At 42.0% G+C, this 27,265-nt stretch overlaps 1 protein-coding gene across 3 annotated transcripts in view; it reads right to left on the bottom strand.

Moving 5' to 3' along the window:
• Positions 1–27,265, bottom strand: part of FAXC (failed axon connections homolog, metaxin like GST domain containing) — a 72,003-nt gene that overhangs the window by 5,104 nt on the left and 39,634 nt on the right. For 2 of the 3 annotated variants that reach the window (XM_058566593.1, XM_058566591.1), the window contains one exon: positions 5,605–5,721. The exons of the other annotated variant lie outside the window; for it this stretch is intronic. In XM_058566593.1, coding sequence (XP_058422576.1) covers positions 5,605–5,721 — 117 coding nt within the window. The remainder of the gene's footprint in view (positions 1–5,604; positions 5,722–27,265) is intronic. 3 annotated transcript variants of the gene reach the window in all.

Genomic DNA, 27,265 nt, shown 5'->3' with positions numbered 1-27,265 from the left:
AATCTGATGTTATCTGTTGAAATTTTAAATGCACGTATCTGTTGCCCCAGGACTCCACTTTTAGTACTCTACTCCACTAAAATAAAAGCATGAGTATGTAAAGATATAAGTATATGGATGTTGAATGCAGCATTATGTGTCAGTCAAAAAAAAAAGAAAAGAAAAGAAAGACAGACGAAAAAGCCCAAATGTCCATTAACAGGGATTAACTGAATAAATTATAGTGGATCAATTCTGTAGAATATTGTGCAGCTGTTAAAAAGATATGATATTCTAAATGAAAAAAGCAAGTTACAATGTGTATAATGCAATTCCATTGTTTACTTTAAAACAGTAAAAACAAACAAACCAAAACAGTCATAGATGCATACATAAATTTGTACATGAAAAAGAAAGGCACAGAAAAATTCACGCCAAATCATTAATATTGGTGATTCCATGGAAGTGACATTGGACAACGATGAGGGGGAGGTCATAAATCTTTGAAAATATGCCCTGTGTAATTCAACTTATTGTGACAATCACTTATTACCTTTTTAATTCAAAAATCCAATAAAATAAATTAGTAAAATGCTAATCAGTGATTAGTGATATTTTCAGACTACTTGAGAGGATATTAATCAGAAAGCCAAATGACCCTCTACCCAGAGGACCCTCCCAGATAAAGAGTTTTTCTCTTGGAGTTTCTCAAATGGAAATATCCCCCACTGCTCTGAAAAAAGTGACTCATTTTATTTTCCCAAATGACTCCAATTTCTCTAACATTCGAAAACATTCTGTACAATTTGACACTGAAAACACTGTCAACTGGACCCAGAACCCAGGACTCAGTTTCTCCAGCTGCCAATCAAGCATGGCAGGAATGAGGGGGAGGGAGAAGCCCTCCAGGTTCCCCCAGCACCACCGGCCCAGCCTGTGGTCATTAACCAGCAAATATTTGGAAAACATGGGGCCGACGCCCACACACACCGTTTGGTCTACAGGTATTTACTCAGCCTCCCTGTTTCAGACCTGTGCTAGGTGCTGGCTCTGCCCTGGGTTGCTCCCTTTAGCCTTGGGTCACACAGGCAGGGAAGGCACTGAGCATTTCCTCTTCAGGAAGGTTCTTAACAAACTTGAATGCTAACGAGGACACCTGCTTCCCCTCATCTCCTTGAAGCTAAAGGACACTAACTTATAGACCTCAAAATACAAAAGACATTTGAGCCAGCCCTTTCCTGAGATCTGAATGCCCCCACAACAACCTCTTCCTGAACACTTCTGGGCGGAGAACAGGAAGAGGGTGAGCGTGGGGATATACTTATGTTTTTCAAGGATATCCAGCATTTTTCCCATCTTTTTTTTTTTTGGTGAGGAAGATTCACCCTGAGCTAACATCCGTGCCTATCTTCCTCTACTTTATATGGGACGCTGCCACAGCATGGCTTGATGAGCAGTGCGTAGGTCCACGCCTAGGATCTGAATCTGTGAACCCCAGGCCGCCGAAGTGGAGTGCGCGAACTTAACTACTATGCCACTGGGCCGGCCCCCCCAACCTTCCCCTTTTTGCTTGAGGAAGATTTGCCCTGAGCTAACGTCTGTTGCCAATCTTCCTCTTTTTGCTTGAAGAAGATTGTCCCTGAGCTAACATCTGTGCCAATCTTCCTCTATTTTGTCTGCAGGTTGCCGCCACAACATGGTTTGACGAGCAGTGTGTAGGTTGGCGCCCAGGGATCCGAACCCGTGAACCCTGGGCCTCCGGGCCGCTCGAGGTGGAACACATGAACTTATCCACTATGCCACTGGTCCGGCCAATCCATCTTTTAATCTATCAAATAAAAAGCAAAAAAGACATCCATGTGCAATAAATAACTGTTGGTGAAAGAGTTGCTGAATAAGGTTTTTCTTAGAACACAGAAGGCTGTGTTTCTTACTAATTCAGAAAAATAGTGTTAGGTTCTGTGGTTTTGATCTGGCTCTCAGGGTGAGCAGCTACAATACGGAACCCTTTCCCTTTCGTTGGTTCCATTTCACTTTTCTAGGCTCTCCAATTCTCCGTGTCTATTTTAAAGAATGCCCGAATCCACATGCAGCTCTCTAATAAGGATACTCTGTTCAAAATATCAAATGTGACTCCGCATTAACAGTGTTGCTGATAATACAACTGAGGTTCTTTTTTTTATTGTAAAAATGGCAAAAACTTCAAAATAAACTATATTCAACCCTAATTAAGAAACAGAATTTGAGGTGTTTTCAGACACTGGTCATGAGAATGTAAATTGCCACAGTCTTTCTAGAAAGCAATTCACCCACATGGACCAAGAGCTTATACCCTTTGAGACAGTAATTCCCCACCTAGAAATTTAGCTTAAGGAAATAACAAGAGATAAGCAGAAATATATATTTATACAATATTCACTACAGAACACTAGTAAAAATTATTTGAAACAACCAACAAGTCCAGAAAAAGAAGATTAATCACATAAATTACAAGGCAATCATAAAACAGGATATTATACAACTACTAAATATATTGTTTTGAAGAGTATTTAGTGACAAGGGAAATGCCATAATACCCAGTTAATTTAAAAACTGCAGGTTATAACTGTATCATCATCATGATCCCAATTTTTAAAAATATATACATAGATGTATCTGATAAAAAGATGAGAATACATACCACAATATTAATAGTAGTTCTCTTTGGGTGACAGGTCACAGTTATTTTTGTTTTTTTAAAGGTTTTCTATCTTTTCTAAATTTTCTCAGTAAGTAAATAATATTTCACATATCCATATCCACCTAAAGATAGATATAAGTACATACACATACACGTATGTATATTTTTTAAATTTCTGAATATTCAAAGTCTGTCCTCATATTCACCATTTTTAAGGAAAATTTCTTATTATTCTAGATGGTTCCAGAAGTAGCTTGTGTGACTTTGTAAATTATATCTAGGACCAAAGAGCTAATATTTATACACAGATACTCACACACTCAGACATGTGGCAAAGCTAGTGGTGCCCTAGCTGTTCCAAAGCTAAGGCAGAAAACTGCCCAACCTCAGCCATTCACACCCTGGGTTGGAGCCAGTTCTAAATTATCCAGGCTCTTGGTTGTTTTTACTTCTCCTTCCTCTTGGTACTTCTTAAGAAAGTCTCCACCACAGAAAGAGCAAAGGCAGGGAAAGAAGTTGAGACCAAATTAGTAGGGTGCCTGCATATTAGCAGCTCCAACCAAAAGGTCTGGAAGGGGCACGGAACTAATGACTGAAATGAGATTTAGGGACTCTCCGGGGACTTTAATGATTCATGCTACACCAGTCCCCAGGGAGAACTAGAAGCTAGTGGCTTGTTTTAAGAATCAAAATACATGCAACTATGTGCCAAAAATCCCTCACAGATGATGGGGCCAGATTCTCCCAAATGTGTATCTCTCGGGGTGGGACTCAAAAATCAATCTTCCAAAAAGACTGATCATTTCTTTAAAAAGAACACTAAATGTCTCAAGTCCTTCCAGGAAGTAAAAGAGCAAAGGGCCAAGTCATAAATAAATTAACAAAAGATGCTTCATTTCTGCAAGAAGGCATTCTATAGAATCTGAGAGTTCTACTGATAATGGATACATAAATGCTACTGACTAAGTAACAAATGACCTCAAAAATATGTATGTGTATATATATGTGCATAAGGTATGCGTGTGTGAGTGTGTGTGTATGTGCTTGGGTATAAGTGTATACGTTCGAGTGTGTATGGAGTGTGTGTACAGATGTATGTAAGTAGACGTGGGGGTGTGTACTTATGGGTATGTAAGAGTAACGTGGTACGAAAAAGGAGAGAGGGAGTAGGAAGTAACAGGAAGAGAGAGTAGATATAAAACACACCCCTAAATGAACTAAAGGGAATCAATATCTTTTAGACCACCACGGAAATTCTGATTAAACAAAGGGAAACTATTTTAAATGCTACAAACGTCACCAATGATAACATATTCAATTTAGATAAGGTCCAACACATCGCAAGACAAGGAACATCACCACGCTGATCATATAGGAAATTAAATATCAGTCCATAGTCTCCCTAGCCCCACTCAGCTAAAGTTCTGGAAGACCTTCAATCAATGTCTGATCCATACCAACAAAGTCTGGTAATATATCCGAAGCCCATCCTCACCAATAGGAGGATCTGGAGAGTGAGTCCTGTTGTCCTTAGCCTGGTCTGAACTTCTGGGTACGCACATAAGTATGCGCGCGCGCACACACACACACACACACACAGAGCCATGGCCTTCACCAACCTCCCTACCCATGACCAACACACATGACTGTTCACCTGCCTCAGTTTCTTGTATAATTCTGCCTTGCTTGGTTCCATCCATCCATCCATCCATCTTTCCATTCAACATTAAGATTATTCTATGTGGTACTCACTGGTAATCTCATCTGCACCCCCAGCCTGCTCAATTGGGGCATAAACACCTTGATTAACTCTTGTCAATCCCCTTTCCCAAACCTAAATATTGGACCTTGATCCCTACATCCCCAGCCCCAGGGAACTGCTTAGGTACTGCTTCAAGTTGGAGGTGACTCCAAACAGTTCCCACACACCAATGCAGGGGAAGCCTCTCCCAGACGCCCCAGCTGCTGCGTATATCTTACCATCCCACTCCACCACACACACACACACAAGCACGTACGCACGCACACCAAGGTCTAGTCCCTTGACATCAACACAAGTTGAGCTCACTTTCTCTGCTCTTTTGTCGACATGAATTTTACTCTTAATTACCACCCCCATCCCAAACATATGTTCATCCTCTACCTCTGGTGCCATTCATTCCCACTTCTACCCCTCCAGTCTAGAACTATGATTCTGACAGGCCTTACGGACAAGATCATGCAACAAAGATACAAGATTGTGTTGCTTTGGTCAAAATGTACATATAATCATATTGATAATAATACCCGGCATAGCACCACACTTGCAAAGTTTTTGTTGACACTACCCTCATTTTCCCACAATCTTGAACTTTCTAGCTCTACTACCCTCAGTGTATGATCTACAGATACCCCACTGGAATAGGAGAAAGGACTGTTTTGACCTCAAATGATACAGAACCATATGTACTTAAAGCTACATGTGAAATATCTAAGATCAGTTCAGACTCAAAAAGAGCATCTGAGACTGGCAGTGAGTCCTTCAGCCCCACCCAACCGTGGTTGCTGCCACACTAGATGTACCAAAAGTGGAGACACCACTGTCCAAAGGAAATGAAAAAAACCCAAAAAACAAGAGCACTAGGTGGAACTCAGGCCCTGTTTCAGCGACAAGGATTAAGTACACTGTATAAGGAGCTGGAAGAAAGGCCCTGGTGTAGGACATGGCAGGATTTGTGTCAGCTTTGCTGAGAATACAGTCTGAGCAAGATGGTGGGTGAGAAGCCCAGTCTTCCCTCCACCCTTACACATCCTGAGCACAGAAAACCAACCCTGGCCCCAGACACCACAGCCTAGTGTCTCAATAAGCACAATCAAGCTCACAGGCCTAGAATTCTCCATTGTGCTACCCCCCACCGCACACTCCCCAGCAACTCCCAAAACCTGAAGAGGTTCGTAGGGCTTGCCTTTGATCAGCCGCTCAGGTCTCGTCCCAGGTAAGGTCCACATTGCCTGGGCCAAGTGTCCAAAGACAGTGGCGTCGAGAGTGGAAAGCTTGGGCCCCATCATGTACTTCTTATCACCTACAGCAGATAGAGCAGAGAGGTCACTGGGCCAGCTCACGCTGCCCCACATGGTCACAATGGCATTCAGTACGCTCATATTATGTGCTCATTTAACTGTGCATCAAAAGCTTTGCAGAGTCAAAATGCATGCACCTCTTTTTCTTAAAAAAAAAAAAAATTAGAAACAAAAGTAAAACAATTCTGTGATATACCAACCCATACGATAGCAAAGCAGGGAAGTAACTAGGAACATATCAAGATAAGCGATGAGGGAGGAGGTTCTTGGAAAAAAGGGAGAACTGATCACTTCCAGACCTCCGGAGGCACCTCCCTGTCTCAAATTCTAGAAATTAAAGTTTGAGAACACCTGGAAGTTTGTTTAAACCATCTCGAAAGCAACCCAAACCAAGCACACCCAACCTCAGCACTTCCTTTGTTAATTTAATACATTTCCTAAAGAAAAATGAGAAGCCTAAGCTACTAAAGAAGTTTGGAGGTAAGGGTCTCCATGCTGCCCTCACCGTCATTGGGAATGTTCACCGGCAACGTTCTCAACACTGAGCACCATCTTCCACAGGAAACACTACCTAAAGGGCAGCTATAACCTTACAGGGCCAGCTTTGGGATCAGACTGCCCACAAGGATGTTTTGCACTCCCTCTCTCCTTTTCCACCACTACTGACCTCATTCAGGCCTTGTCACCTGGACTAATCTGACCTGTTACAACTGCCCCAAGTTGTCTCCCTTGCTACTGACAGGTGCTGCAGCATCTAGAGGCAGCACCGGTGGGACTGATCCACCTAGATCACATCATGGCACCACTTATTATTCATCGTGGGGGCCTGGTCATTACTTAACCTCTCAAAGCCTCAGTTTTCCCATCTGGAAAATGGAGTTGATATCAAAGGGTGCCTATTTCCTAGGACTATTGTGAGGATTAAATGACACAATGCATGTAAAGCACTTAGCACCCTATCTGGGTAACTCAATAAACATTAGCCCTCCTGACGACAGCCCCTCTTTCTCCAGTCCATCCCATATCCCACCCGAATTTAAATCGCTAAGACACTCTTTTCATTGTGTCACTCCCTTTCACAAATACCTTCAATGGGTTATGAAATAAAGTCCAAAGTCATCTTAGTATTCAAGGCTCATTATATTCTGCCTCGAACACGTGTTCTAGCTTTATCCCTCACCCCGCCTTACTTGAGCAAACCTGGGGAACATACCCCATCCCCCAGCACACATTATGCTTCCCACTGCTACACCTTTGCTCATGCTGTACCCACCCCTTTCCCTGTCCCCCAAAACCTATATGTGCTCCCCACTTCTCTCCATCTGATAAACTCCATCCACCCTTCAATGTCCAGCACAAGCCTCCTTTCAAAGCTTTCTCTGTCTACTCTATCCAGTGGCAACAGGAGTTTTCAGTTCAGACAGCCCTGTGTTCAAATCTCACTTTTATACGTACGACCTTATAGGACTTTAAGGCCTTACTGTCTATTAATCTGAATTTCTTGACCCATGAAATGGGGAGAATCACTAGTTGTTTAGGAGAATAAAAGGAGACTTGAGGAGAGCAGCCAGCAGATAGGTCCTGCCTCTTCTGGCAGCCTCACGAGGGGCATTTTTTCCATACTGCTCTATATGCTGGTTGGTTTTCATTTGTGCATTTTATCTTTCCAGTAAAACGGTAAGGTCTTTGAAAGTAAGGGTAATTTCTTATTTTTATTAAACAAAATCTAATACCATGTTCACTACATGCCAAGCACGATTCTAATTGCTGTATTCTACAAATATCTATCCATTTCTCTTTCTTGAGCAGCAAGGTAAGTAAATTAAATATCTGATGACAATGCATAGGCAAGCTAGGAGGGGAAATCGGCTGGAGGTGGGAGTGTGAGTTAACAGACCAACGCAGCACAAGTGAAGGAGGAGGCTGATAGAGGTGTTAGCTCACCTACGGTGGTAATCATACTGCAATATACAAATGTAGCAAATCAACGCGTTGTACACCTTAAACTTACACAATGTTATATGTCAATTATATCTCAATTTAAAACACACAAATAGCGCTAGAGGTGATTAAAAATCTATCATTTCCACTCTATATTCCACAGGGACTAAGGAATACCCTAGGCTAGCACGCTACGCTGAGCCTAACCAAACTGTCCTTTCTGGTGAGGACCAGCAAGTCGTCCATGCGAGGGCCCTTCGGTGTTTCCCATCATCAACCAGCTTCTCTATCATTTGAGTCTTACGCTGGGATCTAAGACCACTACTCCAACACTGGGAAAATACTACCTGGGCAAAAATAACAGAGAACAACTGGCTATATCATTGTAAAAGCAGCAGTTCCTTCCTAACGGTACATCCTGCAGGCTCCACGCCTCACCACACCCCTGCTGGCATTAGTGATGCAGGTGGGCAGAAGGACCCCAGTCCGGAGCTCTTGTGCCATCCTGCAAGGCCAGGAGGGGTGTGCCAGCCAGTACCCCCCTACTAATGTGCCAGGGCTCGGCTCATTCAATGCCCGAATGTGGGGAAGCCACAAAGTGGAAGCCAGGAGAGGGATTCAGGGACTACTGTGCGAAGAGCTACACACTGTTTCAGAGAGAAGAAAGCAAGATAGAGGAGAGCTACAGTGGCTTCCTGATCAAAAGGAAATGTTGACCTCTTTAAATTGCTAAAAAGAAAGAGGCTAAGGGAAATGTCAGAGTCAAGTCTATAAATTGTGAAGTCAGTTGTTGATCCAAAGACTTTGGGGGCAAGAGGAAAAAATGTGTATGGATTAAAAAAAAAAAAACTTGGGAAACCTAAAAATAGAGCATAGAGGACCTTGATAAAAAGAAAAAAATAATAAATATAATAAATATATAATAAATAAATTTACATTTTATAAAATAAAAATAGTTTTTAATTATAATAAAGAAAAATAAAATATAGTTTTACATAATTTTTAAATATTTTTTAAATATTTAAAATATAAAATAAAAATAAAAAATATAATCATTTGAATACACACATCAACTGGTACATATGGCATTCAGCCCAAATTTGCCATTTGCCCTCAGAATGTTAAATCTGAAGGACACTTAGCAGGCAACAGAGCCAGACCAAGAATGCTGGCTCCCAGATCTCCTGACTTCTGGCCTGATGCTCTTTGCTCTGCACAGTATGCCACATGGATCACCACCGCAGAGATTAAGACTCTATGCAACAGCAGGAGGGGTGAGCTGTGAATGTTTACAGAAGGATCCTTTAGTCAGGAAGGAATACAGAACACAGAAGAAAAAAAAGAGAACAGAATCTAAGGGTTTTTTTAAAATGTTTGCAAAAAAAATGGATGGAATTTAGCATTTGTGGAAAATGTTGAATGGTACATACAAAAGTATATGTGTATACACACACAAGGGTTATAAATTTAAAGAACATAAAAATATCCTGTTATTAAAAAGTCCTCAGAGTACCCAATGGCAGGAAGTTTTTTTTAAACTTTTTATTTTGAAATAATTTTAGACTTATAGAAAAGTTGCAAAAATAGCAGATTTCCTGTATACCCTTCAATCAGCTTCTGCTAATATTAACATCTTATATAACCACAGTACATTTATTAAAACTAAGAAATTAACATTAATGCTATACTTAACTGCACTATAGACTTCATTCAAATTTTATTACTCTTTCAACCAAGGTCCTTTTCTGTTCCAGGATCCAATCTAGGATCCCACATTGCATTTAGTGGTGAAAATTCCTCAGTCTTTCCATGTCTTTCATAACCTTGACACTATTAAAGAATACTGGTCAGTTATTTTGTGAAATGTTCATCAATTTGGATTCATCTAAGGGTTTTAATGATTACAGTAGGTCATGCATTTTTATGTACCCTTCTGTGATGGCTAATTTTATGTAACAACTTGACTGGGCCACAGGATACCAAGTTATTTGGTCAAACATTATTCTAGGTGTTTTTGTAAGAGTGTTTTTGGATGAGACTAACATTTAAGTGGTAGACTGAGTAAAGCAGATTACCCTTTCTAATGTGGGTGGGCCTCATCCAATTAGTTGAAGGCATATTATTCTATTGGAACTAGAAGGCTGACTCTCCTCTGAGTGAGAGAGAATCCCTCCTGCCTGACTGCCTTCAAACTGGAATGGGGGCTTTTTCCTGCCTTCAAACTGGGACCTGGGCTTTTTCCTGCCTTCACACTCAAACTGAAACATTGGCTCTTCCTGGGTCTTGAGCCTGCTGGCATTTGGACTGGAGCTACACCATCAGCTCTCCTGGGTCTCCAGCTTGCCAACACACTCTGAAGATCTTGGGACTTGTCAGTCTACATAACTGCGTGAGCCAATTCCTTATACTAAATCTATAGAGGGAGAGAGAGACATACATCCTATTGGTCTGTTTCTCCAGAGAACCCTAACTAATACACCTTCTCAGGGCATCATATCAGAGGGTCCATAATGTCCATATGTCTTATCACTGGTGATGTTAACCTTGACCACGTGGTAAAGGTATTGTCTGTGAGGTTTCTTCACTGTAATGGTACTATTTTCCTTTTGCAACTAATAATCTTGGGAGAGATATTCTGTGACTGCATAAATATCCTGTTTCTCCACAAACTTCAGCCCACTGATTTTGGCATCCATTGGTGGTTGTTATCTGAAACAATTATTACTGTGGTGTTTGCCTAATCAGGATCTTCTATTTCTCTCATATCTTCTACATGTATTGATTAGAACTCTACTATTCCTTTCATCCTCCATTTACCGATGTATTCAATTATTTATCCATGTAAGTATGCACTCATCGATACTTATTTTATTCCATGGCTTATAATCCAGTAATCTCATTATTTATTTTGTTACTCAGATTGTTCCAGCTTTGGCCTTTTGAGCCTTGGGAGGAAGTATTTTTAAGAGGGAAATTGAATATCGATTTGACTTTGCTTAGAGACAAAGAGGCCAAGCTAACGTCTCAAGTGTGCAGCACTCCCGGATTCACCAAGTGGTCCCAGATCTCACGACTAGAGGGTTTCAGCAAAAACAAGATACCAAAGAAGCAGGCTTGGGTGGTGAGGCAACTCAAGCTTCATTTTCAGTAGGTGAACTACCCCCCTGGCTTCTGTAGGGATGGACAGAAGCAGCTGAGGGATATCCGAGCACCTGTAACTAACTCCCTACCAGTCTCCAGGTTGGGAGTGTGGACCCAACCCATTGGTGAGGGCAAATGAATGTTGAAAATATCAGAAACCCTGGGAGGTGAGGGACCCAGGTTACACTGGACTCCCTGAGGGATGCTCCATCAGAGATCAACTTCCAAGCACCTGGAACATCTCCCTGAGGATGCAGAGCCCTCCTGACTGTGAGGGCAAGCCCACATCATGACAGGGTGTGGAGCATACCACACCAGCAAATGAAGGGGGTGACTTTAGGTGCCCAGGGTGATTTCATAGACCTCCATGGCTGGATCTTCAAATACTCATCAGGGAGCAGACACCAGTGAAAAAATGCAAGGACAGTGACCAAGCAACCAAAGGAGAGGGGCCAGGTGGATCTGGAGAATCAGAGCCCACAGCAGGAGCGGCAGGAGTTGGCTCCACTGAGGGCTGGGAAACAACAGCTGGTCCTGGGAGTTTCTAGAATTTGATCCTACCTCTCCTAAGTGGTTTGGGCAGCTTCCCTCCATGAGGAAGAACATGTCGTAGATGCAGGAACCATTGGGGCAGCAAAGGATGACCAAAAATTGAGTGGGGAGTGCTAAGTCATGAATAACATGAATGTTCTGGGGCGCTGAAGGATATTTGCTCCTTATACCCCAGCCTGGAGCTCATTGTGATATTGACTTTATCATAGATCATTGGTCAAAACCTTAAGTGACCCCTTTAACTCAAGCCTGCTTATCCTGACCTCCAAGCCTGACCTGCGGCCCTTCTCACATTGTCTTCCACTTCTCCTGTCATGGGCAGCAACACAGGGCTGACACGGAGACACCAGGATGCAACAAAGATGAGAGTATGTGGAAGAGGACTGAGCATGTTGGCTAGGTCCCTCACCCCCATTACCTGCCCCTCACTCCCCATTAGGACTGACTGAGGTGCTGGCTAGGAGATGAGGGGGAAGGGTAAATACAAAAGGAAAAGCCACACAGTCGTCCAGGGAGAACTAAATCAATACAGAGTCTGAGAAGAATGGCTGGAATCCAAGCCTGGAGATTCAAGCCAAACTGAGAGAACAAGCAAGCTGCAGAGTTGCAGCAAGCTGGGCTTGGTGAGCAGAGGAACCAAGGGAAGAGGAGGAGACAAGCAGAAAGCAATATGGGGCCCACTAGAGGGTGGGATCATGTAACAGCAAAACTGAGGAAGCGCTACTGGTCCTAGGCTGTTTGCCTGCTGCCTGGCTCTCAGCCTCCTCCTTGGGGAGGATGCATGAGAGCTGACAGCAGATAACTCTCTCCAGGCCCAGGCAGGACAAGCCAAGGTCTAACTCATAAGAATGCTCTACTTAGTCAAACATGCGGGATGCTCATCCCACCACTATCCCTCATTCCATCCTCCCTGTCCCAAATAACTTCCATTTATCTAACCTAACACTTCCTTTAAGACTCAGATTAAGTCCTCCCTCCTCCTCTCCGTGAAGGCTACCCACACTGTCCCAGTCCACTAGCACCTCTCATTGCCCACTCTTCTGCTAAACCCCAGGGGCACAACTGCTTAGAGCAGTGCTGCTCAAAGAATAGTCTGGAACCAGCAGCATCAGCATCACAAATTCTCATGTCCCATCTGCTGAATCAGAATGTCTGGGAGTGGGACTAGAGAATACGTGTTGTAACAAGCTTTCAGGTCAGTGTTTCTCAAACTTAGAAGCATAAAAATCACCTGGAGAGCCTGCAGTTCTTGGACCACCCTTTGAATAGTGCTGTTCCAGGTGATTGTTACGCACACTAAAGTTTGAGAAGCATTGGTCTAGACTAGAATATATCAACAGTCTTTTTTTTTCAATTTTTTTTTTTTTTTTTGGCTGAGGAAAATTAACTCTGAGCTAACATCCATGGAAATCTTCCTCTATTTTATATGTGGGTCGCCATCACAGTGTGGCTGATGAGTGGTGTAAGTCCGTGCCCAGGATCCGAAACCACGAACCTGGGCCACACAAGCAGAGCGTGCAAACTCAACCACTACACCACAGGGCTGGCCCCCTAGATCAGCAGTCTTAAACTTGAACATGCATCATAATCACCCAGAAGGCTTTTTAAAAACCCTGATGATATCCCTACCCCCACGCCAGGAGTTTCTGATTCCATACGTCTGGAGTGGGCCCTAAGAATTTCCATTTCTAACAAGATCTCAGGTAATACTGATACTGCTGGTCCAGGGACCACACTTTAAGAACCATTGATCTAGATCTCTCATTAGGTAATTCACACATGCCATCTCATAGTCTTATTCATGTGTATGTCCTATCTCCTCAAGTAGTTTTTAAGCTCCTTGAGGGCAAGTAACCCTCTGTTTTACTTTTCTGTCCATCTGGTCCCTATCACAGTCGAAATCATCAATTAAGGTGATGATAGCCTTAATTATGTTTGATATCTGTTCTTTCTTAGAATGGAGAGCTATTGTAAGGATTAAAAGATATAATAATATGAAACATTTTGCAAACTAGAAGGTGCTATTCTAACATAAGGAATTATTTTATACTCCAATAATCAGAACAAGTCCTGCCTGTGGATAGAACCAGTCCAACATCTCTCCCAGTGCAGAAAACCCTTCTCCCACTTCCCTACCACATATTCCCCAACCTCAACCTCACTAGGGACTTCTCCATCACTTCTTTGGCAGGGCAGACTATTCTATGGTTAGATAATTCCATAATGTGTCTCCTTAGAATTTCCATCATTGATCCCAGTTCCTTCCTCTGGAATCACACAAAAAATTTATGGCCATATTTATTCTACCCATTCCTAGGAATTAAGTCTCCACTAACATACTTCTCAGTAAAAGCTGATGACTTGTTTTGACACACATCACTACGGAATAGTGGGTAGAAAGTTTATTTCCGAGCACTGGAAATAGCTACAGAAATGAACTTCTGAATCACATCTGCTTCCTCCTTACTAATTCTGTTCGCAATTTCCACTGGTCACCCTCAGCTCCACTCTGCCATTTAGCTAAATTTCCAAGGGCTATAAGTGGCAAAAGAGAAAAGACTGACTTTGCAAGAAAACATAAGTACAAGAGAGAAATTAAAGAGAAGAGTCAAAAGATTTTCAAGCACTTATTTTTCTATTAGTCTAAGAAATAAAGAGGAATTATGTTTCACCTATGTAGAGTTCCCTGTACTTGAGCGCTGATATGATTAATAAGCAGATAATTCCAATGAAGTCAATGTGGACACTATTCACGTTTCTAATTGTCCCCTCTCACCTTTAATTAACTGGGAATTTAAGAAAAATTATGAAACAAAGATTTTGAGTACACAGTAATCTCACCAGAGACCCTTCAAAGAACACACACGTTGAGCTCTTTTTCTGCATGTGAATCTCCCAGAGGGCAAAGCTACGAGGAAAAAATAAAATCTACTTTCTGTTCTCTCTTACACTCCTGATCAGACTCTCTTCGTCAGAAGTATGAGAGCCCACTTCCTTTAAAGAGCTCTTGTTCATATTCCCAGCATACTCTAAAATCACCGAGTATGTGATTCTTTCACTATGGGGGGGAAGGGGTTGCTGTCTTATATGTGAAGTTATTAACGGTTCTTATGGGGAAATCTCAGAATTAAAATCATCGATTTTGACAACTTGCTGACATCTACTGGTTGCAGCAATCGGCTCACATTATGGGAAAAGATAAAGGTGGAGGGGGCGGGGGGATTCACCAGAAGAACCCCTAAATTTAATTCCCTCCTCAGATTTCATTCTGGAAAGCAATTAGATACTCCTACGATATTCTAGAAGATTCTCTGAAAGAACACACAAGAAAGAATTTTTTTCAGCTTGTATGAACTATCTTATGATCCCTGCCCCACTGCCCAGCAATACCAATCGTCTCACCTCTTCCCAGTCTTCTCTTTGCTGATGTCCCAGATGGAAGAGAAATTTCCTATGCATGAGACGAGGAAGTACATACATTCCCCACTACAAGAAACAGGTGTGCTTGCTCTTCTGTACTTTAGTCCTCCTGTTAATGTGTCTGATCACCTTCTGAACTCCATTCACTCAAAGCCTCCATGGGCATATATTGTAACTTTAGAAAACCTGAATGAAGGATTTAGAAAGTATTCCTCAGGAGGAGGCAAATGCCTGTTCGACTCACTTATTATTATAACTTAATATCATTAAACATTTCCTGGCAGTCTTAAAGAACTACAGCTAATGTGTCTAACAATGATGCAGTGTTACTTACTGATGATCAGCCTTCTTATTTCTCTCTCTTCCTGAAGTCGCTGCAATATTGTTGCTTCTGAGTCTGACTACACATTGGATTGAAATGGTGAGATTTGAGAGGTATAAGTTATATGGGTCTCTCCAGTCTTACTTTCCCAAGTGAAACTGGGCAAGTTTCACCTTCTAAGGGTAAAGAATATAGAACACTCAACTCAAACTATGTCCCAGGAAAGGCTTTCCCCGTAATTTCACTCCTGTCGTGGCTGCCCTGCATTTGGGCAATCAAAGGACCCAGCTGTGCTATCTCTTTATTCAATAAAGACAATCTGGTAGCCCCCAAATTCTCGTTTAGTTAATAACACAACACATCAGACAGAACTCAATGTCATGTTGAAATTTAAGTTCAAATTCTTTTATGAGGAACTTACCCTTCTTACAAGAAAGTTGAATAGTAACAGATTCCAATGGGAGGTTTTGTGTTTGGCCATCAGGGCCATGTGAGCAGACTCCACATTCCTGATGGACTTTTCTCCATTTATGGATCCCAGGTTTCACTTTAGTTGGAATCCAGGATCCTCAACCACTTTCAAACATCTGAGTAAGCACCAAAAACTGATTAAAGATCTTTAACCACCAGAACTGTTTGGGACCTGCCCAGAGTGATGGACCTTACTCAGATTCACTCAATAGGCACAGGTCCCTTGGGAAGAAATCCAATTGCTACTGACGTTGTCTTTAAAAATGAGAATCTTATACCTTCTCAAATGACATATCCATGAGTATGCTGGACATCACATCAAAATTCTGTGTGAGGCTTCTTTTCAAGAACTGAGTCTTTATCCTACTCTGTGGGAGGCCTCATTACTCCCATACTGAATGCTCTTGTCAACATATCCTGACCATTAGATGGTTTAAAATATCCCTCATGGGGCTGGCTGGGTGGCACAAGCAGTTAAGTGCGCGCGCTCTGCTGTGGCGGCCCGGGGTTCGGATCCCGGGCACACACCGATGCACCGCTTGTCAAGCCATGCTGTGACAGCGTCCCATATAAAGTGGAGGAAGATCAGCACGGATGTTACCCCAGGGCCAATCTTCCTCAGCAAAAAGAGGAGGAGTGGCAGATGTTAGCTCAGGGCCGATCTTCCTCACAAAATAAATAAATAAATAAATAAATAAATATCCCTCATAACTCTCTCCCCAGTGCAGACTACTCTCCCAAAGATCATTGAATCCAGAGACAGAAACCTCCTCGTGCCAAGCTCTATCATCTTGGAATAGATCCAGGCTTCTTCACGGCCAAGATGAGAATACTCCTGCTAGAATCAGAATGGGTAATAATAGTCTCTTAAGAGACTGAAAGATAAGATTCTACTTCTAAAAGATACAAAAACTTTTTTTTTTTTGTGAAGAAGATCGGCCCTGAGCTAACATCTGCCAATCCTCCTCGTTTTGCTGAAGAAGACTGGCCCTAGGCTAACATCTGTGCCCATCTTCCTCTACTTTATATAGGACGCCGCCACAACATGGCTTGACAAGCAGTGCGTCGGTGTGTGCCCGGGATCCGAACCGGTGAACCCCGGGCCGCCGCAGCGGAGCGCATGCACTTAATGGCTTGCGCCATCAGGCTGGCCCTTATAAAACTTTTTATCTAAATATCTTGAGGCAACTGACATCTGGCCTGCCACCCACCATAGCAGGATAAGCACTCTTTCCTCTGCTGACAACCTGGCTTTACTCTTCACAACTCAGCAGCAACTGCAAGTCTCCTACTGGGATTAACAGGATTGGAGCTACGTAGATGTATTCATTATTGGTAGCTGAATAACAAATTACCCCAAAACTCAGCAGCTTGAAACAACAAACAGATATCTATCAGCTCACAGTTTCTGTGGCTCAAGAATCCAGGCAGATTTAGGGGGGTGTCTCTGGCTTGGGGTCTCTCACAGGCTTCACTCTAGATGTTGGCCAGGGTTACAGTTATCTCAAGGCTTGACTGGGGAAAATCTGTTTCCAAACTCACTCACTGCTAACAGGCTGTTAACAGGCTTCAGGTGCTCACTGGCTCTTGGCCAGAACTATTAGTTCCTTGCCACATGGCACTCTCCATAGAGCAGCTCACAACAGAGCTGGCTTCCATCAGAGCAAGAAGTGAGAGAACAAGAGGAAGAGAGAGGATGCCCAAGATGGAAGCTACAAAGTGTTTTTGTACCTAGTCTTGGAAGGGACATCCCATTGCTTCTGCCATATTCTATTTCTTAAAAGCAAATCAATAAATCCAGCCTACACTCAGGGGGAGGGGATTACACAAGAGGATTAACACCAGGAGGCAGGGATCATTGGCGGCCATCTTGGAGGCTGCCTACTGTAGTAGGAAAACGTCAGAGCTACATTCAAAAGTGTTTGGAGGTTAAATGTCATGATACCTGTAATTTACTTTAAAATACTTTCACACATACAAAAAAAAGTTGAAGCAAATATGACAAAATGTTATCTATTAAATCAAGGTAATGGTTAAAACTGTTCATTGTACAGTATTTTACTTTTCCGTGTGTTTGAACAATTTCATAATAAGAAAATCAAAACCGCTGATCTTGTTCACTAATAATGGGTCAAGGGGAAAAAGTTATCAACTATGCTAAATCTTAAATTATAACATTTGGCAGACATCTCTCAATGTTTAAATGGACGATGTTAAATCACACTCATCTAACAGGTGAACAAACTCAGCTACTTGGGAGTTTATTTGGTACCTAAATGCCCTGAAAGTCTCATCAGAATGGTTCCCTTGTGATTTTCTCTAGATTGTAAACTCAGTGAAGAAAGAAATCACACTAGATGATGAGCTCTATCTGAATACGAAGACTGTATCCCCCAGGACCCAGCCCAGTGCCTGGCACACAATATGTACTCAGTAAATATATTTTTCAATGAATGGCAACAATTTTAAATTTTTTAGACCACAATGATCCCTGCTAGTACTAATGGCATAGAACTTTAGGATCTAGAACTCTCGGGTTCAACCAAGGTCTTCCATAGGTGCTTGAGCTAATAGTTCATGAAGAACTATTCTGGCCCTGCCCCACACTGCTATGGCTCACTGTTCCACAGAGGCAAGATGGCCTTCTAACCAGGCAGCACAACAAGTCAGGCCTTTAAGTTCTCATAAGAGAATATCCAAGGCTGGACTACCTGGTGTCTAATGCAAGGAGAACTCTCTTTAACCAACAACATGGAAGAACTATACCTCTGGTAGTCACCAAAGAATTAAATGTAAAATAGCTGATTTGGGACTAGCCAAAGTTTGCCCTCAACCCCTGCCAAATATAACTTATATTAGAAAGTGGGGGGTCGGCCCCATGGCTTAGTGGTTAGGTGCGCGCGCTCCGCTGCTGGCGGCCCAGGTTCGGATCCTGGGCACGCACCGGCGCACCGCTTCTCCGGCCATGCTGAGGCCGCGTCCCACATACAGCAACTAGAAGGATTTGCAGCTATGACATACAACTATTTACTGAGGCTTTGGGGGGAAAAAATAAATAAATAAAATCTTAAAAAAAAAAAAAAAGAAAGTGGGTCTAAGAGGCGCCTGTGCTATGGTTGTAGAAGAAGTTGTCAAAACTTCTAGGCCCTCTAAGCTCTGCACCTATAATAAATTGTATCAGAAAAAAACAGATAGGAACTATATTAAAGTAGGTCCCCAAACAAATGACTTTGGAGCTGCAATTCAATGTTAAGCTTTAAGCTTTTATTAAGAAAAATGTTGACAAATGTATATATTCAAAAACATTGCCCATAAGGAAATCCAATCTCCATTACATAATATCCATGGAAGAAACTCTTCCTAGAATTCAGGACCAGGAAAAAATTTATCCCAGTTAAAGCACCTGTGTGTTTCCTTTTCCTATAATAAAAATGAACATGCCCCATACATTTCCTTTTTTATCTTAGTAGCCAAAAAACTCAAAGTTAAACTGTGCCCAATTCCAGGAATAAACTCATTGCAAGAATACGACTTTTTTTCCTAATTGGTTCCTAAAATTTTTGTAGCAATGTCGAATACGTTATATTGCCCTGTCTTACACGCGGATTGCCTCAAATTCCTTTTGAAAGTTAGTATTTATTCAGCATATAGTTATTGAGTACCTACTATTTACCAGGCCTTCTGTTAGGTACCAGGGTTAGAGGGAAGCCAGTCAAGCCAGGGAAGCCAATTCCTCCAAAATGATAATGTCCAGAGGCAAGGATAGAGGAAAGTTGGGGAAGGGGAGGCACAGGAAGAGCCCAGACAGGTACAATATAGCACTTCCATAATGGAAGTATGCACAAAACGAAACAAGAGAGAAGAGAAACACCCAATGTAGGTAGCCCCACGGGGTTAGAAGAGGTTGGAGAGAACCGTAAGAAAGCTTCTAAGAAAGTAGAAATGTCTTTGAGAATCTGCCGAATTAAGCAAGGCAAGGGAAACAGCCATGTGAAGGCATGCACCTGCAAAACAGCACAGTGCACATCAGGGAACCAAGGGTAATCTGGCGTGGTAGGAATCAAGGTGTGTATGGGGGAGAGGTAGGAAATGAGGGTAGAGATGTGCATAGAATTCAGGTTGTGAAGAAAAGGAGTTTGGATTTTAGTCTAAAAGAATTGAGAGCCTAGAGTTCTGATTTACATTTTAGATTATAATTCTACTCTAGTAGAATTAAAAAGCAAACCTGGAGGTTAAGACATCAGCTAAGAGAATGTGGCAAAATCCAGGCAAGAAACTGTGGGTGCCTCTACTATGGCTCTGGAGCAGAAAGGAGCTGGAAATTAAGGTATCTGGTGAGCACCTCAGTGATGAATCATATCCATTTGTTGAATTATATCCGTTCATTCAGTAAGCAAGCCCTTATCGAGCATGCGGCTCTAGAGCCTGACCCCACCATTTACTAGCCATGTGATCCTGGGTAGGTTAGTTAACCACTATGTACCTCAGTTTCCTCATTTACAAACTAGACGTAATAATACTAATGATAATAATAAAAATAATGATAATACCTACCCTCATATGCTTTTGGTGAGAATTAATGAGAATAGTTTCTACCTCATTTAATTCTTACCAAAACCATGTGAGAATAGGTATTGTTATTATATTACCACATGAGGATTATACACACATATATGTACATATTATATACATATATTATATATAGTAGGTATTTTATATTACATATTATACATATATCATATGTGCAATATATATAATATTGTATTATATTATATAATTAACATATAGTATACATTATGTATATTATTATCATTATAATATATATATTTAACATATAGTATACTTTATGTATATTATTATACATTAGGTAGTATATTATCATATGAAGATAAGTATTATATACTGTATTACTATCTGCCTAAGCACATTGCAAATGCTCCATAAATGTCAGCTCTTATCAATACTATTTTGATTAAATGCAAGTCACAGCTCCGAGTGCTTGGGATACAGGGACTAACAAACAGACAAGGTCACTGCTCTCATGGAGTTTACATCACCTGGAGAGATGATAAGCAAATCAATCAATAAATAAGAAAGCATTAGCTAGTCATAAGTGCTATACAGAGAATTAAAGTAAGGTGATGTGATAAAGGGTGACTGACAGCTATGTTAGACTGAGTGGTCAGGGAAGGCCTCTCTGTGGAGGTGATATTTCCACAGAGAGATGAATGTCAAGAAGGGTCTAGGAATGCAAAGAACTGGAGGGTGAGAATCCCAGGCAGGGGAAACAGCTAAGACAAATGCCTTAAGGTTGGAATAAGCTTGGTGTGTTTGTGAAGCAAAGAGAAGACCAGTATGGTTGACATATAGTGGGCAAAGGATGAGGGTTAAGAAATGAGGCTGGAAAAAAGGCAGGGCCCAGGCAGTATAGGGCTTTGAAAGCCAGGTGGATGACAATAGAGAAGGAGCAATCTAGAATGACTTTCTGGCATCCACCATGAATGACTGAATGGGTGATGGTGCCATTCACTGAGATGGGTCACAGGAAAGGATGCTGGTTTGGTAGGAGGATGAGGAGTTCTGTTTAGGGATGTGCTGAATTTGAGGTGGCTGTGGGACATCTAAGTGAAGAGAGAAACAGCGGGATTCAGCAGATGACTAGAGCGTGGGGGATGGAACCCTGGGGAGCATCAATATTTAAGGTACCTGAAAAGAAGAAGCAGGGAAGAAGGGTCAGAGAGATCCAATAAGTAAGACAAAGGCTAAAAAGTGTTCAGCAATGACTTTTGGCTTCTCCTAGACCACTTAGGTTCAAATCCAAGCTCCACCATTTACTAGCTGGGTGTCTCTGGACAAGTTACCTCTTTGTGCCTGAATTTCCTCACGGAGAGGATCACTGTGAGCAGTGCATGAGCTACTTACATGAAAAGTAAGTGCCTGCATGTGTTAATAGGTTACACCCAACAACCCGGGCATCACCAGAAACAGCAAGAGACTAATGCCTCATCAGGGGGTGCCTGGGAATCTGTAGAGCTGGAGATGGAGGAAGCCTCCAGAGGAAGAGAAAGCCTGAATCCTTTGTACTTCAGCACACCCAAGAAACCTCATTTCCATTAGCCTTCCAGTAGGGAAAAGAGACTCCTCAAAGTCTCTTTCTAGAGTAGAAGTTTCCTACTTCGAAAAGGGCAAAATTAAAAACTAAAACTAAAGTAAGGTTTTAAATGGATCTGGTGATAAGGCAGGGTGTTATTTACCCTTTCAAGAGCAATTTGGGGGCAAGGTGGGGGGTAGGGGCTAGGAGTCAGGATGTGGAGGCTCAAGGAGTAAACGGGAGGTAGGTGAGGAGCACGACTGTTGCTTCATTTCAAATAAGCTTCTGTGTGAAGGGAAGGCAAGAGAGAAGACAGCGTTGGAGTAGTATTTTTAAAGGTGGGGAAGACTTATACAGTAAGTAGAAGAAGCCAGTAAAGAAAGAAGGGTTGAAGAGACAAAAGAGAGGATCTGAACTCAAACCCATGAAGAGGGGAGCAGGAGGAGGGGGTGGGACTCAGCACAGTGAGGAGACAGAGGCTGACCAGGCTGAATGAGCTGACTAGAGCTCTGCTGGATGAGGAGGGCGAAGGGCTGGGCCAAGGGAAGGGGGATCCTGGGGAAGAGAGTAGCTTCCATGATGGATCCCAGGTTTGGCACAGTGAAAGGGAAGTAAATATGGGAAGGGGCTAATAAAATGGTAGAGTTAGAGGAAGGTGAAGGAGAAAGAAGCTTGAGGTCTGGAGGTGTCAGTGATCAAGTATGGGAGTGAGATTTTGGACTAAGCAGAAGTGTGCTGGCGGGCTGTGAGGCCCCAGTCACAAGTTGGATGGCTGGAGTGCTGTCTGAGTCTGGAGCTGCCCTAAGGAAGAAGGCAGCTCAATGGAAGGAGCAGAGGTCACTGCAGGGTTGGGGTTCAAGGCTGTGAGGTGTCGAACAGAAGGTCCACACAGGCACTGCAGATGCCTACAGTGGGGTTGGGATTGAAGAGGATGACCATGAGTCAGATAGCCCATCCACATACATCTTTAAGATTCCAAGTGAGACAGGGAAAATATTTGCTTCAAACATCACCCAGAGAGGATATCTGTGAGACACAAATACATCAATTACATTTTAAAGAAAACCTCAAGATCCAATAGAAAAATGGACAAAGGATTGGAACAGACAATTCACATAAGAAACATAATTAGGAGAAATCAAAAGGAAAAATGTTTCTTACAAGTGATTAAAGAATTAAAAAACAGAGTAACCTTAAGATACCAGTTCACAATGAATAGAGTAGAAAACTATTTTTTAGTAATAAGACCTGTTACTGGTAAGCCTTCAATGAAACTTCTTTTACTGGTCACTTTGTAAGTTTGTACTTCTCTTTTGGAAAGCACCATGGCAATGCCAAGGAACAGACCTAATGATGTTCATATCTTCTACAGTAATTTCACTCCTATGAGTCTATCTCAAGTAAATAATTCCTCAGAAGTGAAGATATTTCATTGTTGTTATCTAAAAAAAAAATGGGCCGACTTTAAGAGAATTAATACTTTCCAACACAATGAAATATTATGCAACTATTAAAAGAGATAAATTTTTAAAATATGTCAACACACAGAAAAATATTTATAGTTTACTTTTAAAAATGAACAGAATACAGGGGGCTGGCCCGGTGGTGTAGTGGTTAATTTTGCGTGCTCCGTTTCAGTGTCCTGGGGTTCATGGGTTCAGATCCCAGGCGCGAACCTGTGCACCGCTCATCAAGCCATGCTGTGGCAGCATCCCACATACAAAGTAGAGGAAGATTGGCACGGATGTTAGCTCAGGGACAATCTTCCTCACCAAAAAAAAAAAAAAATGAACAGAATACAAAGAGATGTGTACATCAGAAACAAAATTTCATAAAAATACACATGTGGAAGATATAGGGAAATAGCAAATAGTCACTGAATTAGGTGATAGAATGATGGGAGATATCTAAATTCTTTCCAATTATTTAAATGTTGGTTTATTATCTCTTTCATACAAATTGAATAATTTAAACAAGTAAAAATATGTTGTTGGGTTCACCAAGGAACAAATAACCAACTTAATGTATTAGGATATATCAGGTCATCGTTTACCTATAATTCCTCCCTGAGTCAGGAGTCTACTCAATGAATTTTATCCAGGCAAATCAGCCCAACAGAACACAAACGGGGAAGGCTTCCATATCTGGCAGCCTGGGGAAAACACTGAGTCCTCTGACTCTGTACTCAACTCTACCACATAAACACCTAAAGGAAGTCAACTGATAATGATAAAAAAGCCTATTGTCTACATGGTGCTATCTTGTGAATTTTTTCTTTTTTTTTTTCCTTTTAGTTTATTCTAATCATTCAGGAATTAGAACCTTGAAAATTTAAACACAAAGTCATTTTTCTCAGGGAACAGCTAGAACTAATTCCCAGGATAAAGTAGAGACCAGATTGCTTCTGTCAGAATTACACTAACCAATTTGTGCTGCAAAATAAGCCACAAAGATTTCTAAGAACTCAGTACGGATAAGCATTTAATTTTCTTCTGCTAAAAGTATTTTTTTGTTGTTTCCATGTATAATTAACATATTTTTACTAATTGAGATAGCAACAATGCAAATAGAAAAGAAATGAGCCACAACTCTGGACCACAGCTGCCTGGTCCCCATAAGGATGCAAACACTTGAATATGACCAGGGCCTGGCCCCACCAATCCCTGGCTATCTAAGGATATCCAGGCCCCCAGCCCATCCATTCCTCCCTCCTTCCTCCTCCATCCCCCACCCCTCCTCCCTATGGAAGTCTGGAATGGAGACGATACATGAAAAGAAGAGCTGATGCTTTCTGAGTAGCTGATCTAATCATCCTCTCCATTAGTGAGCTGAAAGCAATTTAGAGTTATTGAATAATATGTAAAGACCTTTCAGAATAAATCACCTCCACTTCAGTCGGTGAGCACAGGACTCCAGTATGAACTTGTAAAAAGATTAGGCTCTTATCAGAACCCAATCAATACAGGTAGAAATAGAATTTATGGTTTCCAGGTCAAATTATTACTATCTTTGCGGGTGATTTTAGCAAACCACCAATGCAAACATATAGAATTGTACTGAAGCTAAAGAAAGGTGAGCTGAACGGCCTGAGACCCACCCCCTAGCCTCTCTGAACCTCATGTGGCCTTCTCATCTGTAAAATAACTAGCTCTCAGGGGTGTTGTCAGACTATAACGTCTTCAAGATGCTGTTAAAAATAGTATCAATAATTTATCCACACAAAAACATCTGCAGTCTACAGAGTAAGTTTTTAACACGGAAGGAAGGAAGGACGGGGTGAGACAGACCCAACCAGGGTTACCCTCCTGACAAAACTGTGAAGTAGGCCCGGTTTGTTCTGAATTTTATCACCTCCTTTATAAAAGACTGCAATTTTCTCCCTTTTGGTACCTGCTCAAACCAAGGCAGTCCCCTCATGTGGTCCCTCCCATGGCTCTTTACTCACTCCGTCCTTCTCCCAGCACCCAGGCTGGCCCTTCCGTCCTCCGCCACTGCCCTGTATTAGACTACAGACATATTCTAATCACCGGCTGAGTTCAAAAAAACCTTTCCCCAGACCCCACTCCCAGAGACTCTGAATTATTTGACCTGGCATGGGCTGTGCAGCTGTGTTTTAAAAGCCCCCAAGGTGATTGTCATGAGCAATCAGGGCTGAGAACCTGCATTAGGAAATACTGCTTTGAGGTTCCAGAACATTCCTTTTAGTGTCCATTATTTTCCTCTTTTATCTCTGAATTTTATCTTTCTAGCTAGATTGACAAGTATGATTACTTCTTTATCTTTATTCTCCTCCTCTGCCCTCTGCCCACAGTTACTCAACATCTGCTAAATGTGCTAACAAGCGCAGAGACATAGCCTACTGTTTCTCATCCTTGTCTACTGCCTAGTCCCGAAGGCCTTCCCCTCGTCACTTTCACTGCACAGCATGGTGTGTGGCTGCTGTGTTCTAGGTGGCTCCTGGCCTAGGTCTGACCGCCTAATGTGAATGCAGTGCTGATGCATGATATAATTAAACAGGGTAGGAAGAGCAGCTATTAAAATAGCCTATTCCCAAGCACTCTTAAAAACATAAACAATTTTGCTACTGTCCAAAAGCCTTTGAGTAAAAATCACTTTAAAAGAAGTGGAAGATTAGAAGACAGGTTTATTGGAAACCAACCATTGTTCAAAAAGTAGATTTAATAGGAAGAATTGTCAACACAGATCATTTCAAGAACCAGGCCTTCAGAAGCCTTGAGTGGCAGCCTACACATAAATCATAATCCAAGAGATCAACCAGAACACGAGGAAATGAATCTGTACTTGGCCTTCCCCTTATTTGATAACCTGGAAAATCGTCTCTGTTCTCCTCTCTAAAGAATGAACATAAAATCATAAAACCATCAGAACTGGAAAGACCTCCAGAGACCATGTCTCATTAAACATCTCATCGCCTGTAAAAAGACCCCTCAGCAATCCAGTGGGGGTCATCAACCTCGCCTTGGGGTAACTCCAAATAACGGCAGCTCCCACCACATCACGAGACAAGCCCTCCCAATTTTGGGCAGGTCTGTTTTAAAGTTCTGCCTTACCCTAAGCTGTAATCTGTTGTCATTTCCCCACATACACATCCCACCGTCCTCTCTGTCCACCTCTTCTCTCCCCTAATATGTCCATCATCTGTAGCAACACATAAGTCACTACCCACTTTCAGTATTTGAAAAAAGCTAGTATGTGAAAAAAGCCGTACGTCTCTACTTCTCCAGACTACCCATCTCCCGGATCCTCAAATTCCTCACATGAAATTATTTTGAGACTAACCACCTTCCTAACCACCTTCTCTGGATACACCCTAGTTTAGCCATGTTCCTTTAAAAGATGGATCCCAGAACTGAACAACGCCTCTTTTGTTTAACAAACACTTGTTGGTTGCTTAATGTGTGCCAGGCTCTTGGTCTGGCCCTAGAGACAGAAATGAATCCCCTGGGCCTGGCACAAAGTCCAGCTGAGGAGACAGTCAAACCAAAACACTGAGAGAAGGCACAGGGAATACTCGGAGGAAGAAAGCACCAGGTGCCTGGGAGCATGGAACAGGTTTGCCTGACACACTTTTGGAGAAAGTTCCAGAAAGGTTCCCTGGAGGAAATAACTTTTAAGCTGAGACATTAGGCTCTGTTTAAACAGGCTAAGTTTTTATTAACTTCTTTGGCAGGCCATTATATTGGTGACACACTGAGACTGAAATCAACCAAAATCCTTAAGTCTTTTTTCACATCTCTCCCCACCCTATATTTGTGCAATTCCATTTGGGGATCTAAGTACAGAATTTGACATTTATCTCTATTAGGTTTCTTCTTGTTAAGGTTGACAGCTTTGATCCCTGATATTCTCATCCAATTTTTTAGCTATCCTTCCACCTAGAGTCATTCAAAAACCATTAAGCATGCCTTTGAACTTGTCAGCAGGTCATTGAGAAAGTCAAGAGCTCCCCTCAGGTGATATCAATCCAGTAAGCAGCACTGCGAGCAGACAGTTACTCAACCAGCCATGAATCCACCCCAATCTCATGCAGGAGATTCAAACTTTTTTCTTCGGTAGGGGAAGTTCTCTATCAAACAAAATGCAATGG

This window comes from Diceros bicornis, chromosome 23, assembly GCF_020826845.1.
Source record: "Diceros bicornis minor isolate mBicDic1 chromosome 23, mDicBic1.mat.cur, whole genome shotgun sequence".
In the NCBI taxonomy this organism is placed as follows: domain Eukaryota; kingdom Metazoa; phylum Chordata; class Mammalia; order Perissodactyla; family Rhinocerotidae; genus Diceros; species Diceros bicornis.
Note: the sequence above shows the minus strand (reverse complement) of the source record. Positions and strands in the feature narration are given on the sequence as shown.